The sequence below is a fragment of the Silene latifolia genome, chromosome 10 (assembly GCF_048544455.1).
Source record: "Silene latifolia isolate original U9 population chromosome 10, ASM4854445v1, whole genome shotgun sequence".
Lineage (NCBI taxonomy): Eukaryota > Viridiplantae > Streptophyta > Magnoliopsida > Caryophyllales > Caryophyllaceae > Silene > Silene latifolia.
In genome coordinates this window covers 32,877,958-32,894,907 of record NC_133535.1, presented here as the reverse complement: position 1 = coordinate 32,894,907, position 16,950 = coordinate 32,877,958, and the positions used below count along the sequence as shown (strand labels likewise).

Below are 16,950 nucleotides of genomic sequence, written 5' to 3'. Positions count from 1 at the left end.
TGTAGTTTAGATTTTACTTTCTCTAAACCAAATTTGTGACATAACATTTCTTCTAATAAACTTATAACATCAATTTGAATACCCCCGTGTCTGTGGATACGATCTCGACTTTTATATCTACTTCTTTGAGTTGTGTTTGAAAGGGTTTGACGACTTTGGCCCGATCACTCTGTCTTGCTTATTCTGTTATTGTCTTCTTCTTTTTTATCAAACTCACAAACTAAAACAACTTTGACCAAAGTTTAAATTGCATTAAAGTGATTTAGTAACAATTCACATGTTAGGGCTTAAAAATATGTTTTCATTTCATCTCTAAGTTACGCTCTTTATTTGACAACCGACAATTAACTTAGTGAAGGCCGCTAAATGTCAGAGCGGGGTTGGGTGTCTGACTAAAGAGCTTCCCAACATGTACCTTCACCCTTTACTCAAATCTATGGTTTCAAGATGCCGGAATCCATTGGTTGCGAGAGCCATTTTTACTTTAGAGTGACTAGGGACAAACCTGCTAATAACTTCTATCACTTTAAAGTCAATTTTGTTTTCGGCTCTTTTAACTAAAGAGTGTGAAGTAGATTATAACGGGTCCAAACTCCCATAAAATTTTGTGGCGACTTTAAAAAGTTTTAATTTTATCTGATTTGAAAATCTCACTTCAATTTGAAAGCAGCGAACTTCGAAAGCCAAGTCGGTATTGCGTGTCCATAGTTTAGCGACTCCACTGGAGAAAACACTAAAAGACACTTTGTTTTTAGCGCCCTATAGGCGAGACTCAAAAAAGACTCAAAAAGAATTGTCAATTTAGTAAAATGATATGTGTAATACTATGGATCATGTATAAATTTTGTGAGTTTTTACCCAGACCATCCATCCCATCTTTGTGATGAACGGGGCAAGGCCCCCTATGTCGCAATGTATTGCACTCTACTTACACCAATACGATCATTCGCTTGGCTCATATAGAACTGGTACCCATCTAGAGGCACTTTGCTTAGAGGTTCCATTCCACTTGGGAAGGTTTGGATCGTTGATGACGTAGACCGTCTCCTTGGCCCACCGAGAGTTATGTGTCCAGGAGCATACATGTATATATTGCAAGTAACTAATTACTTCGCGGTTTTCAAATCCAATTTTCTAAACAAAACTCTGTGTCTCTTTCAAATCTGAACCTTTGAACTTGTCACTTTCAAAATATCATCATTTTCAACTTGGGAATGCTGCCGAAATATAGTCTTATGTTTTTTTTACCCAAAGTCGCCCCTTTCATATCCCAACATGCTGCCCATGATTCTTGTTTTCTTTTAAATAATTTATGAGTTTTAAACTTCTAATAAGTCTTTATTCTCCAAACCCAACCTTCCTTCTTGTATTAGTCTAAGCCGTGTCAACACGTTTAGAGGAGTTAAAATCGTTCCCCACCATTGGAACGTAGGTATCAATCTAATTGAACCCTTTGTCCAAATCCGGGTGAATATTACCTAACTTGATGTCAGTCTAAGTTGATGTTGACTAGAGTCGAAAATCCGAGTCTAAAACCAAATTGTTTAGATCCTACATAAATGAATCACCATGTTCATTTTTAAGTCTGGGTCCAATCTAATCCCTAGTCTATAAACAGCGTCGAAACTGTGTCGATTTCTAAACCCTAATCACATAGTTTCTTCCCAAGTAAATGGTGTTTCGTTTCGAGACTCGTCATGTCAAATCTCGAGGCATCATACCGTCTTATCTAACACTCGAGTCAAAGCATAAAGTCAAACACAACGGGCCTTAGCCCCTGAAAACCAATCACGATTTCATGTAGACTTGTATTTACTATTTAGCATCAAGTTGGAGAATGTCGTTTCATATTCTATTTGTCGTTCTCATGTCTTTGTCTGCATGAGCCTAAGGCAAACCAAGTTGCGAAGGTAGATCAATGCTCAGAGCTATACATCTAAATTAATTGCTCAAGAAGAGCCAAGGCCGAGGTTGATGACTATAGGATTGATGACTACGGTCTTAGGAGGATTTTGAAATGATAGAAATGGACTTGGTTTAATTGTTTTATGTTGGATAATTGTTTGAAGTTATTTATTTTGCTTTTGTGATAATACATCCAACTAACCTATTGAAAGACTCGAACTTTAGATCAATAGGCTATATTAAGTCATAAAATCGCGCAAAGTTGGTAGGAAGGGCTATTAAGTTGTGAAAACGCGTTATTGTGACCCAAGATGGTCATAAAACCGAAAGGACTTGACCATTACTTCATCATCGACTTCAACACTCTTTGAACCTCTATCATCCATTTGAACCCGAAGGGACTCTAACTTGTATATAATTTGATTTCATACATTTACATTTCACTATCTTTTTTTCTTCCTATTTGTTTAGTAATTTTCTTATTTAGTACTCGTTAGATTTAGTTTAATTCAAATTAAGCCCAAAATTAAACTTGTGACTTAACATAAGCTAAAACAAATCTCTAAATAGCAATTTTAACACCCCCGTCATTATGGATACAATACTCAACTTACCTTTGCTACCTAACTTAGGTTAGTCTTAATTGTTTCATAATTTGAGGATTTCTAGGTCTGGGTGGCATGAATGTACCCCCATCAATTTTGATTTGAGAATTAGAATATTGTTCTTTATAGACTTGGCAAATAGACCGGGTCGTATTGGGTTTGTGTTCGTGTCGCATGTAAACGGTTTATGAACCCTTCAATCCAAACTCGACTTAATTAAATTTTGTGTCATGTTTGTGTCGAACCACATACATAAACGGGTCATCAAGCCTCAACCCTAACCAGTTAATTTCGTGTCGGGTTTGTGTCATGCCTATATTTGATGCACGATGAAGAAAAATTAGGATTAATTTAGTAAATAGTTCATTCGTGTCGGGTTCGTGTTTAGAGAGCTCAACCCAAACCCAACACAATTAAATCTCGTGTCATGTTGGTGTTAACCCACTTGCATAAATGAGTCATTAAAACTCAACCCAAATGCGTTAATTTTGTATTGGAATTGTGATGTTTTCGAGTCGTGTCATTATTTGCCGGTTTGAGTTTTTTAAGCCAACTGTAGACGGGCGGAAAGTATTGCGAAAAGACTATTGCATTAGTTAAGTAATAAATATACTAGGAAAATATATTAAACTAATGTAACACGGTTAAGTAAAAGATATACATACGATATAAAAAATGGGACGGATAATCCGGTCTATTGGAGACCGGGCGAGTAACAAAAACGAAATACCGGGAGGCTAAGAAAGCCACAACACATTTTCAAGGCAGGATGTTTTGGAGGGAAAGGGAGAGAGAAAGCAGGGACCTTGTTGGTGGTGGTCCACCCGTAGGCCAAGTTCGCGTCCTTGTCGTCGGCGATTCTGGTATTGTTCTCATCTAATTCCTCCCTTTTCTTACTTTTCTTAATTTCTATTGTATTTATTCTACCCCATAGTTCGCACACTACTCACTCCGTCCCAATCATTTGTTTACCGAAATTTGTTGAAACAACATTGGAATGAAGTCTATTAGTGATTTTAAAGCTTAATGATCAAGTTACTGAAATGGGTAAATTCGAATTTAGACAGTTGTTAGAGAAGATGAAAAAAGTTTGTTGTTAGGGTATTTAAAAATCAGTGACGGGATCACATGTGAGATTAGCTCAAATCGCTGTATTGCTTATTTTTATTATAGGGGTAATAGGTTGGTCTCACATATAAGACCGTCTCACCCTAAGTTTTTGTGGCGTGACAAATATTCAAGAATCTGAGGAAGGAAATTAGTTCCTTCATGTAGAGGACACGTTCAAGTCTTTGTTGGGACATGCTTACAGAAGTTGTTACTAGTCAGATTGGAGCTTGGTAGTCGGTTTATTGTGTGTTGCCAAACTTTTATCGAGGAATATTGTTGCTCTTCCGGTGGTGATCATAGCACGTGGCACGGAGCAACCAAACAATTGAGTAGTCACTAGCGACTCTTTTTTTCCCCTTTTAAATGTTTAGGAGTATAGTTTGACTTATAACTATTTGTAGGCTTCTGAGTTCTAATGTATGATTTATTTCTTCGTGAATGACTGTCGTATCCATATACTAGCATTCGTCGTATCCATATACCAGCATTCGTCGTTGCCATATACTAGCATTCACATTAAGTATTAAACTATATCTGTAATTAACCCTGACAAAAGTGTCTGAATGATTTCATGATTAAGGTCTTTTAAGTATTCAATATCTTCCTGTATTTGAATGGCTGTAATATTCATCACTTGAGCTCTGAGTGTATAAAATAATGGCGGGCAGGTGTGGGCAAGACATCACTTGTACATCTCATTGTAAATGGTTCTGCAGTTGCGCGCCCTAACCCAACTATTGGCTGTATGGTTTCAGTTAAGGTTTGATATTTTTGTCCTGACCTACTTATGAGATATAATGGTTTTCAATAGGGTTCTAATCCTTTTTGTTAAAACATATTTGGGCAGCATCTTACCTATAAGAGCTCTGCAAGCTCATCAAACAGCTTGAAGAGTGATATGGAGAGGGATTTCTTCGTGGAGCTATGGGATATTTCCGGGCATGAACGCTACAAAGCTTGCAGATCTCTTTTCTATTCTCAGATAAATGGTGAACCTTGATCTTTTATATTAATTTATACCATGTGGCGTTTCGTGCATGGGTACAAAAAGCGCTCATATTCACATGCATTGACTCCACTTTCTACCGTGATCTTTTAAGCCATTTTTGGTGTCTAAATGAGTAACTAGATGTCATATACACTTTCTTATTTGTAGTTTTTTCAGTCTCTCTCTCTCTGCTTTTTATGAGCTGGAGTGCCCTCATAACATACATAGATGGTTAGATAATGAGAAATCGTGGTGTCTTCTCTGTAGTCATGTTCCAATCTCAATATCTCAATTGCAACACCGCATCACCACTGGGTTGTCAAATTTGAAGATTTTGAAGGTTATTGGGCAATAGCATTTTGAGGCGGCATCGGCCGACCTCTATTACGCAATGGCCAAAATCAGGCCAAGGACTTATTCTGAGATGAAGTCTCAAGCTGAGATTTAACACGCAAGCTATTGTTCGCGACATGCCTATATGTGTGTTCTTTTTATTAATACTAAAAGCTTTTAGAGATGTATTCTTCTCTCGTCACAGACTCACAAATCGTTCTCTCCTAGTCTCCTCATGTTGTGCCCTAGAGAAAAACCTCCATTATTGCTAAAGACGCATGTGAGTTTTGCTGATGTTTTAAAAACTAAATCATGCACCTTTAACAGTTCGGTGTTTAAGGGATTGTGGATCTTGGTTGAGGATTATTTGGCAAAGGCACACGTTACTTTCCCTTCCTCACAGTGAGTATATCATTTTGTGACTCATATACCATATGTTTCAGTGTCGCCGAGGCCCTAAACAAAGGCCTATTCTTGATTCTCTAGCTTGAGTACTTGTGTTTTTAGGTTGGAGCACTCGTAAAATCCTAATTCCTTATATTTGTGTGGTAAACTGGTAACTTTGATGTTTTGCGATCGAATTTGCTGTATTGCAACTCTTACCTTTCCTACAAAAATCCACTTAGTAGCACCAATTTATTCTAGAAGGAAGTTAAGGACTGTATAACCTGATAGTTGCTCTTTCACATCCCACTCCAGAACATATTTCACCATGTGTTCTTATCTTGTAAATGTTATTATTCCATTGTTTGATTTTCTATTTTAAGAGAGTCAACTTCTTAGCTAGGTCAAAGCTATACAAACCAACAACCCCAATATTCAACCACCAAGCTCTTACCAAATCAACAAACCCTTCCGCCGCATTTAAAAGTCATTTTTGCTTTGCGAGATCTTCCATTACTAAAAAAATTGGCAACTTGTGGATTGATCTTCTTTGATTTCTTTTGGAGGCAAAAAGCTAACCAACGGTGGATTGAGTAGGTGATTGCATCATTGCAACATAAAATTCTTTTATTGGATAGCTAACAATAGGATGATGTTCAATAATAGTAAGACCTTCACAGTGATTAGGGAGGTTCATTTGGAGAAATCTCCTGTGAGGGAGGCAATCATAGTGTACGCCTTTGGAAATTTAGAATCTGATTTCCTTTTTAATCCCCAGTGGGTATTCGAGTTGAAGATGTTGCGGGAGTCTTGTTTTGTCCTGACATTTGGTGTAGGAATCGAAAATCCAACTCCAAGATATTTTTGAGTTGCTTCTCTCCAGAATAGCTACCACCGTGGAAGTTATTTTGTGGGATGACATACCCGTCATTCTCATCTTCACTTTTCCAACCTCCCTAATGTTTGGGAGGAACCTTCTGTTTTGAGGCTTTCGAAGTTGATAGAAACTGTCGTCTGTCAATGTCGTCCCTCGTGAAAATGGATGACATGATTAGTTTACGTAGTAAATGATGAGATGACTAGGTTCCATAATTAATTATTAGATGATCAGGGCTCGTAATAAATTACGAGATGATCAGGTTACATAACAAATCAAGGTTCTCAGTTCCTAGAAAAAAACATGCTTTTGTGGATTTTGAAGTTACTTCAATTTGGAAGAGTAAGGCTTCCCCTTAAGGTTCTTTTCTTACTTGGATTGTATCAAAATAAAATTCCAATGGAGACATGTTCAAGAGGAGTCCATTGATGACGAAGTGGCCATTGATCTTTTTCTGCTTTCTTGCCCTTGGGTCTTGCACTTACTTTTGCCAGCATGTTTCTCTTCAGCTTAAGTTCAGTTTACTCTTGTAAAGCTAAAGATGTTCTTTTTTTATTGGAGGAGAAGGATGAAAGCAGTTGGCTTAGTGAAGTTGGAAGATGGTTCATTTAGCTATTTGGTGGTGCACTTAGATCGAAAGTAATCATCATAAGTTTGATGATATTTCTTCTACACGTTAAGAGTTGAAATTTCATTTGTATAGATGGAGTCAAGCAAGTGCTCCTCACCACTTAAATATTCCTCTAATCGTAAGACTTTATATTGCTCATTAGAGCTTAAACATCTAGTTCCTGTTATGCAGGTGCACACCTTGGTGTCTTTTTGTTCATGAGTGTCGCCCCTTTTGTGCTCTTTATTGTACGTTGTCAATTACTACAACATTACCCCAATGCCTCAAGGGCTCCTGCAAAAGGGGTGTATGGTGAGGGCCGAGGGGTTGATGTACGCAGTATCACCCTTTGTTATAAACACAAAGAGATTGTTTTTGAATGATCCATACTGAAAATTGCGTCCAATATTGCATCAAATGACTGCCATTTCACAATAAAAAGAAGTGCAACTAGTTTACTGAGCCATTTTGCTATATTTCATGTACATTGTGTCGTCAAAGAATTCTCACCTCAAGCTTTCTGACACTTCGGTCTGAGTTCATCTTAGACAAAAACCTTCGCAATACAAGATTAGAGGCACTCATGTTGGCTGCTCTTGACTCTCGTTGTGCTTTTGTGGCGGTGCTTATAATTATATATTTGTTGATAATCAAAGGAACAGGGCTAATTTGTAATAGTGTATTTATAAGAATTCAAGATATTTGGATGCAACTTAATTTTGTTTGATTAAGACACCCTTCTTTCCAAGATGCAAGGCTGTGAGTTGGTTGAACAGCTCTCCTGTGACCAATAGGTGTTTAGAACATGGTTTTTCTAATTGTCTCCGACAAGAATAGGTGTCATGTATACAGGACATCATAAATTAATCAAAACGTGGATTTCAATAAAACGTTGTGTTAGGAAATTAGGAATATGTAATGTGTATACATTATACTTGTAAAACAGTTTGCAACGCATTGAGTGGTTGATCGTATTCGAAAATCTAGGTTTAGGGTCTACTTCATATTCCCCTCCTTCCATTCGGGACAGCAGATACTATTGAATCTGGATGGTTTATTGCTCTTTTACTTTTCTGCAAGTCTGCTAATTTAACTATTTTGCTGTAGCTATGAGTCCATATATCGATGTATAAACGATAGTCTTGCCACTTAAATGTATTTACGTTCAGACTGGAAGATGGAGCAGGTTCTAATTTTAAGAATTAGTGTCAACTTTGACTTGACATAGATGCCAGAGGCTTTTAAGTCAACGACTGTGGTGTTACGAAGGTTATTGCTATATTACTTTGGTTCCTTTTGACCTGTATAGCTGTAAAACAGTTACTTCTCCTCGAGTCTCCTGGTTGGGTCGGTTTGACTTTGAATATGGAAGAACCTCTAGCTAGGCTGGTAGCTGTTGACTATGTCTATTTAGCTTCTCTTGTGGGTTTTTTTCCTCCTTATTTATAGAGCGTACAATTACTCCTCCATCGGTTATGATATGGGGCAACACGCCTACACTAGGTTTGATGTAAGTCTTAAAGCGTAAGATTTGGGTACATTTAAAGTAAGTCCAAGCCTCCAAGGGATAATGTTGATGGGTCATGTTTGGGCCTTGAAGGGAGTTCTTGAGTTCTTCCCATGGTGATACTCTTATCAACACTCACTTGAGAGAGAATGTCAGACCCCTTAGGCATGTCTGTGCTTTTATAGAGTCTGGGGAGGAAACAAAAAATGTGAAGGAGTGTCAGAAAGTCTTAGGCAATATGCTAATTTGTTGTAATGATTAAACATCATTAATCCTGCCTTCAAATGAGATTGTTATGTACAACTTCAATTTTGTCTAACAGAAACAAAACTTTCATTTTACCAGTTCAGTTTTCTTGCTGTGTCATTGGGCACAGTGGTTAGCATGCAAGTCTAAAGGTTGAATTTGTCATCCTTCTACTTGGCAGGTGTCATTTTTGTTTATGATCTGTGTCAAAGAAAAACAAAAAAAGGACTCCAGAAATGGGCAGATGAAATTGCTGCAAACGGGACATTTTCAGCACCTTTTGCAAATGGCGGGCCTTATGGGCTTCCCGTGCCTTATATTGTCATCAGCAACAAAGTGGACCTTTGCTCAAAACAAAGTGAAAGTGGCAGCAGTGGTAATCTTGTTGATTTTGCGAGGCACTGGGTTGAAAAGCAAGGTCTGCTTTCATCAAGCGAGGATCTCCCCTCGACTGCAAGCTTCCCTGGAAATTCTGCCCTAGTATCTGTAAGAACCAAACCTGTGTTGTGACTCAAAGTGTGGCTTGCTGAAGGTTTAATTTGGTGACCTGAGAACAAAGGGAGTGGGGTGGTGGTTGTTCCTTACACCTTAGTGCTTGTTATGGAGCCATCAATTTGAATTACTACCTGAAACAATTTTTTTAATCTTGATTTTGTTGGAACAATGCTGTGTGTAGTAATTTTATGTGATAATCATTGATTTGAAAGTTATTTAAATCTAGAGGACTCGAAGTCAACCAACAAATATTTCTACTCAGATGAAAAAATTTCAGTTATTAATGTTGTCAAATAAATTTAGGAATTGAAGTGTAACAAAGTAACCCCTCGTTGTTATGTGTAAATAACCTGGGCTTTACTATGGGTGGTCTCCGAAAGGCATGGGAGCACGGTGCATACAACATAGGTAGGAAGTGAGATCTTCTAGAATGTTTACATGGTCTTTTCGATCCTTTTCAGTTTATTTCTATTTTCCTTGAGAAACCTTTTGTTGTAAGTTGTAACAAAGTTTTCATTCCGCTAGTGATTGTCTGTGGCGTCAATTACAGATTACCCATTTTGTCTGTAAATTTTTTACCGATTTTTGTAAAGAATATTATTCCTCATTGCTTCTCCCGCATGTTAATGAGGGCCAATGAATCTAGGAAATTGACTCTAATGTGACAAATTCATGCATGTAAATGTCTCTTCGATGCATCTGATATTTTCTAATGGAATTATGTAGGCTGCCAAGGAGGCGAGAATTGACAAGGAAGCTATTACGAAGTTTTTCAATTTGGTGGGTGTCTTCACTTACCGAAATAATTTCTGTTTTCTTTCCTTTTGGGGAGGCAGGTCCAGCCTAGAATAAAAACCGTAATATATGGCTTTGTAGGCTAACATTCGAACCATCATTCTATCAGTTGATTAAGAGAAGATATTTTGCTGATGAAGTGCCTACACTGTCTCCATGGTCTATTTCACCTCATAGAACAGCACCAGTTTCATCTGATATCTCGAGCGACGATGAAATTTTGCATCCGAATGTCAGGTGCGCTTCATCAGATCATTTTATCTATCAATATGCTTAATAACGAGTACAATAGAGACATAGAGTACAATTCAAACTTTCATGTCACTAGAGATTGCCTCCCTAGTCCCTCCTAGACTTGGCAATTGGGTCACTTGGGCAGGTTTTAGGATGGGTTTATATAGGCCGGATCATTAGTAAGTCAAATCGTTGTCAGGTTATGAATCGGGTCGAGTCGTTGTCAGGTCATCCCAAAATGGTTTTGCTCCGGGTAGGGTTTAGACAAATTGAGTTGTATCGGTTATCGGTTTGGCATCTGGTTGGATTTAATCCACCAATCTTTCGAAGGCTTGGGTGGTCTGGATCCGGTTTTGTGGGTCATGTTGTCAAATGAGCTTTTGCCAGCTTTTCCTCCTCTTGGCTCTTCCTGATTAAGAGTGAGACTACTTTATGTGCTCTTGTGAATTCTCATTTATTTTATTTTTTTAAAAAATAGGAATTATTAGAACCTAAAAATACGCAGAGGAGATTTCTACTCCACTGTACTGAGATTAACAGAAGTTTGATGGAACTCTCTGCAGGTTGAGCAGTAACGCATACAACTACAATATGCAGCAGCCGCCTCTTCCAGCTCAACATAACCTACCACCTCCTCCTACGTTGTACCCTCAACAACCAGCCTCTACCTCTGAAAACTATACGTACCCAAGAATCTCGCGAAATATATCCTCAGAGATGACATACTTGAAATCAAAGCGAACTGATATTGATGTGTGATTCTTGAACTTGAGGTTTCATGTTCTTATATTCCTACTTCTGGCCATCTTTGTGGATCCGTATTTTTTTTCCTATATTACAGAATATCAGCTGCAACATAGTGAGCTAGCTTATTGTCTATTTGTAAGACGGTCGGATTCCTGTAGTTTTTGTGTATGTCGAGTGAATTGTTTGTCTCTGGCTCCTGAGAAAACTAATGTACAGATTACAAAAATCTCAGTTTAATAGTAAAGAAGGCACACCAGTGGATACTGAATCAATGGTGTTGGTTTAGCAATCCGATATTAATTTGTCTTTGAAATGTCTCAGTATGAGCTTTGACCGTATTCATTTCCAAGTAATGGGGCTAATGCAATTATGAACTATTAGTACTTCGTTAGACAGTAATCTCGTCCTCTTTTTATTAGAGCGAGTTGTTGTTAATACACTGTTAGAAACCATAGTAGGAAAAACCCATGTTATAATTAAGACGTACATGCAGTAATGAATCGGCAACTATGGTAGAAATCTTCATCCTGTGTTTTAAGATTGTTGCATTGCTACAGAATTGAACTTGAAGCTTCAAGTTAAAGCAAAATCAATGTTTCTCAGGATGAAAACAAATACTCTCCATTTTAAAACAAATAAAAAATTGTTTGTATCAAAAGATATTATTAAGCAGAATATTCTCCAGCTCAATAACAACCAACCACTTGTTGCTATACTTGGTTAGTTTGTTTTGGGTGTGAACTGTGAAAGAAAGGTGTAAGGCCATTTCAATACAAAGGGGGTGGGGTTTCGAATTTGTGACCAAATTTCCACAAGCCCGCGGTCTGACTGCTCACTACTACACGCCATTTAGACAACTTTAAACAAATTAAAGAACATAAATAAACCTGTAATATACCGTGTGACAATTCAGTTGCAGGATTATTACAAGAAACAAAATCTCACTCAAATGCAAAGATGTTATCGGTATGAAGCTATGAAAGTTGTCAACACCACCCACGCTTCTGAAGGAAGTCCTTAGTTCGCTTCCTCATCCGGATGAAAACAATGATGGCACAGGTAAGGAGCCATGGAGGGATTCTAAAACCTTTCATATTAAACTTCTCTGCCCACGCAGGTGATTCAGTTACAACCAAGGTTATCAATATTGTTATAAGGACTACGCCAACCACGATCCTTGTAATGGGTTTAATCAAGGAGTCCTACAAAAGAAGACACGAATAACAGTTTTAAGTAGATATGTAATGGGCTACAAAGAAGCAACTAAAGTAGACGTGAAACGAATTACTAGCTCATGTTTAAGATTACACTTGCTCTAATAACAGATAAGCAGAAAGGGGTACAGGTAAGCAGAGACGGGCTAAAGAATAGCATGACAAATACCCCCCACCCCACCCATTCACCCAACACCTCCAAAATAATGAATTCCTACACAGAATAGCTATGCCTATAAGCAATGATTTTGAACAAAGCTACATTAGACAAACCAACTGATACAAAAGAAAACACCAGAGCAACTTAGCAAGTGTAGGGAGTTGCTGTGTCTATAAAGCATAAAGTATCTTTGCATAAATTATTACACCGAAGTCCACTAAGCACAACCTTAACTCCACGGAAAGCTTGAGAGCTGGAGAAGTCTGAGTAACATAGCACAGTATTACATTGATCGGGAAAAAGTGACTTGACCTGACCCATACTTGAACTGGAAAACCTCAATATGACCCAATCTAACCCAAGTTTTGATGTCTCCAATTTAAACCATACCCCGAAATGACCTCATAATACCACACCCGAAACATACTGGAACCTTCAATGACCCGACCCGACACGAATGCGAACACACCCTAAAAATGATCTGCCCCAGAACTGTGTCGTGTATATTTTTCCAATAAAATCACCGCAATAAAAAAACCTATGACGTAAATATGAAATTGGTAATAATACTAAACCTGGCAACAGTGATTTAGGTCAGGTAAGGTTCAGGCTGAGAACAGGCACACAGTGAGAGTTTTTACTGCCATGTGACAGTTCAATAACGAAAAGAAGTAATGACTATTACTTAAAAAGTAGTTCAAACCACAAATAAACAAGTTCTTTCACTGATCAGTAGCACTGCAACTGAAATGACGAGAGCTTAGCCTCGGTTCCTTTTTCAAGAAATGTTGCAACACAAAATGAAGGAAGCTTGAGATTTGTGACGAAGTTGGAGATGTACTAGCAAAAACTCATGTGCTAAAAACTAGTAAATTACCCATGAGTACTTAGATAAACTGGTAAAGGGTTGTTATAGCTTAAAAGTCTCGGGTTCAAACCCTAGGAATGTAGCACTGTTAAAACTCATGAGAGAAAGCGTCACCACCCTGGTGATCCTACATGGCTAGAATACGGATAAAACCGAATGGTATACACCAAAAAAAAAAACAAATTGTTGAGTTCACTTTAAAGATGTTCGGGCCTCGGGGCACGCGAAGTGAGTACCCACTACCCAAGGTGACAAGGCAGGAGGCCAAGGTGTATTATATTTACAAATGCATTTTGAGATTTCCCCAAAAAAATGTGCATAGGGCCTCTTGTAAAAGGCCAACATTTTAAGAAGCGAAATTGTGAATTGAATATAGAGGGCCAACAAGAATGGTAGAATGACAGTACAAACTAAATAATATATTAAAAAAGATTGCATTTGTATCTATGTTACTCCAACTTTAACAGCGAGTATCTTAAGCAACAAGTTGTCGGGGTGTCGAACAAGACAATAAAAAGGTTAGTGTTTTGGCCTAAAATGTAGTGTGTGTCGGTATGTTTCACGAGCAAGGTGTTACAGTACATGAATTGTTATGTGCCCCAACGTTTGCACATTGCACACATTGGATGCACCTCATAGATTGTACCTAAGGCAACGATAATGGCACCTAGGCACTCCGCAAGCACGCCTTTTTGTAACAATGGTTTTAGGTTATAATTGAACGGAAATCAAGAAATAAGGAAAGAGTGTAAAGCTTCCTAAATTTGCTCCTCACGCCAAACAAGTTGTTTATACCAATGAGTTGTCTATTTCGCTAGGTTTTTTCTTTTTGTTTTTTTCGAGTTGGTCTACTTTGCTAGTTAAGACCTAACAATTGACACTAATTATTACATCCCTATTTACCATGTAGTAGTTTACAGCATCACTACAAAACGTCTACCACAAAGTTGTAGGATATATTAATGATCCTTCTACAAATGATGTTGCCTCTTACAAAAGTGTCTTGCAATTAAGAGTGTTCTTCACAAAATAGGCGCTGGTACCATCTTTTGCACTAGTACGAAACCTCAACCAAAAACTCGATACCATTACTAATTGCTCCCCACTTCTCTACACTAAGTAACAAAAACCCAACAAAATAAACAACCTGGTGATAATGACGATGAATTCAAAATGCAACTTAATTCAACAATTGCATCTTATATCGTCATGTACTACTCTAACCAACTTAGATCCCCAATGCCTAAACAGTACCCCCAAACAATCTACCAATATAGCGTCCATACAATCACAATATTTTCCTCAATATCTCGTTTGTTTTGAGCAATTACTTGTCGAAACAATCACTCCAAATCAAATAACCCCTACTATGGTTCAATATGTTCCTCAATTTATCTTTTCTTTTGAGCTTCATTAGCATCGAAGCAATCATCAATAAGTGTTGTATAACCCAAAACATATACGATCATTTATATGGGAAATGGGGGTATCGCAAAAAAATGAAAAAAGAAAAAAATACCTTGGGTTCGCCATCGACGCAAATGAGGGAGCCATCCCTATAAGGCAATAAGGAGCGGCCATTCCGAGGGTGGAACCTGATGGGAACAGCTCGAGTAGAAGTAGAAGAATTGAAAGCGTAAAGGGTCTTGAAACCGTACTGTTCCATAATGTCACGAACCTCGAGCTGGTCTTGATCCCAACCGCCGAGACTAGACTTGAATTCTGCAATCGGACCTTTACCTTGTCTGTATACCTTCACCTCAACTTCTGGTACCTTAGTTCGGACAGATCTGCTGCGGTTCATTGTTGTTGTTGGGGTGATCTCGGATTCGGATGGGAGGTCAGGGTTTAGAAGTGGAGTGCTCTCTTCTTGTTGCTCTTCCTTAACCTCCATTCTTGATTGATGGATGTTGCTGCTCAAGCTGTGATGGATCGTCGTTTTCTTTTCAGTCTTGACTTTCCACTTTCGCTGCGATTTGTTTCTTATTCCTCGGATATTTTAGTTTGACCCATGGGGTATTTGGTTTAAATCATAAAAGTACGAGTTATGAGTTTGAAATAAGTGAAACTCATACTAAGGAGCTGTTTGGTTTGGGGTAATAAAGAAAGGGTAAGGGAATAAAAATTGCTGATTCCCCTTTTTTTTTGACAACGATAAACTCGGATTATAAAAAAATAATTCAGTTACAATACGAACTCCGGCATACCGGAATAATTGAAACTACTAGTAAGCCAACAAACCGAACTAACGGTAGAGGAAAAGAAAGTAGAAATAGTGAGACGACATTTCTTGTAGGGAGGATGATAAAGTTCCTCAAAGTGGAATAAGTCAACCTCCTTTCTTTTAGCCCTCATAGTCACTACAGCTTTCTTCTTGGTGTACCTGCAAAGAAGATAAGAAAAATCGACAGAAACGAAAGATCTTTTCTTCAAATGAAGACTAGCTTGGGTCACACGATTTCGGCACCGGTGAGAATAATCCACCTTACGTCGACAACTCTTCTTTTTGCTTTCCTTAGCCGTAATAAACTCAAATTGAACCGTAGATACCCTGAAGTAAGTGCTGATTCCCTTTGTTAGGGTTTGTTTAGTCATTTTAATCATTCCCTTACCCCCACCCTTACCTCCAAATCTCTCTCAGTTGTTACCCCTCATCCCCCAAGGGAATGAGATTTTGTTTCCCCCTTACTTACTCACCATCACTAACCCACCCAGTCACCCACTGACCCACCATATCACTTCTCACCACCACCACCATATCACTCACCACCGACAGTCAAACCACCACCAACACCACCGTGATTGGTCGCTGCTGCTAGACTCTCCACCGTCGCCGTGGACCAACCACCACATCAAGACCCATTACCACCATCAACACCTATTATTACGACCATACAGACTACCCGCCACCACTTGCTACCATGACGACGACCACCACCGCGCCAACGATACTCCAGACCACCTTTGTCAACGCCCCGATGCTCCTAGAGGCGACCAACCCCATCAAAACCCCCATTATATTAGAGGAGTTTTGTATATAATAGGGGATGACCGGTGGGTCTAGTGGTCAGCTAAAGTGTCGCCGGCAATAAGAGGTTGACGTCGGCGCCTCTGTGGTGTAGGTGAACGGTGGCAATGGTGGAGGTGAACGGTGGCAATGGTAGAGGTTGGAATTAAATGAAGTAATTGAGAAAATATGTGGTTGATGGTGAGTTGAAGGGTTATTCTCTTCCCTGTTATTACCAAACAAGTAGGTAAATTAGGGGTTATGTCATTCCTTTGCCCTTCTCTCCCTTTCTTGTTTCAATTCCATTTCCCTTTGTTGAACCAAACGCCCCCTAAGTGTTTGTTTGGCAAAAACAGAGGTATTATACTCAATCTCAAACCCATGAGGTATGAGTTTATTATAACCAGGGGGAGGTGGGTATGAGATTGATACTCATGGGTATCAAGTAATAAAACCAAAAAATATGAAAAAAAATTAAATGGAAAATTTTAAATGATTTTTTTTTTTTTTTTTTTTTTTTTTACATTTTCATGATTTTTTAGTATCAAAAATATTTATTTTTAATGTTGTATTTTAGATTTTTTAACTTTGACAAAGTTCAATCTCATTTCACCCAAAATTGAAACAAACACATGGTATGGGGAATCAAGTTCCAAACCCATACCACCCCAGTATGATTCTTGATTCCAAACTCATACCCACGCGCGGACCAAACACCCCTTAAGTTCATTTTCTATAACTTCGGTTCAACGGTTTAGACAAGTTCATAAAACTTATACAATATAAACTATAATTTATACCTGTTTTTTATTACGGTATTGCTTTTTCACATATGAATTTTACTCTTTTACATACGTCATTTACA

The 16,950-nt window shown here is 38.2% G+C and overlaps 2 protein-coding genes across 2 annotated transcripts; one reads left to right on the top strand and one right to left on the bottom strand.

The window, feature by feature from the left end:
* Nucleotides 1-3,202: 3,202 nt before the first annotated feature.
* Nucleotides 3,203-11,130, top strand: LOC141605462 (small GTPase LIP1-like). The gene is made up of 7 exons (XM_074424238.1): nucleotides 3,203-3,373; nucleotides 4,289-4,380; nucleotides 4,468-4,609; nucleotides 8,747-9,051; nucleotides 9,787-9,840; nucleotides 9,965-10,092; nucleotides 10,653-11,130. Exons 1-7 carry the CDS (start codon nucleotides 3,280-3,282, stop codon nucleotides 10,846-10,848), a joined length of 1,011 nt encoding a protein of 336 aa, XP_074280339.1. The 5' UTR covers nucleotides 3,203-3,279; the 3' UTR covers nucleotides 10,849-11,130.
* A 471-nt stretch (nucleotides 11,131-11,601) lies between these two features.
* LOC141605461 (uncharacterized) lies at nucleotides 11,602-15,089 on the bottom strand. The gene is made up of 2 exons (XM_074424237.1): nucleotides 14,598-15,089; nucleotides 11,602-12,038 (listed from the first exon to the last, which is right to left on the bottom strand). Exons 1-2 carry the CDS (start codon nucleotides 14,970-14,972, stop codon nucleotides 11,823-11,825), a joined length of 591 nt encoding a protein of 196 aa, XP_074280338.1. The 5' UTR covers nucleotides 14,973-15,089; the 3' UTR covers nucleotides 11,602-11,822.
* Nucleotides 15,090-16,950: the final 1,861 nt, after the last annotated feature.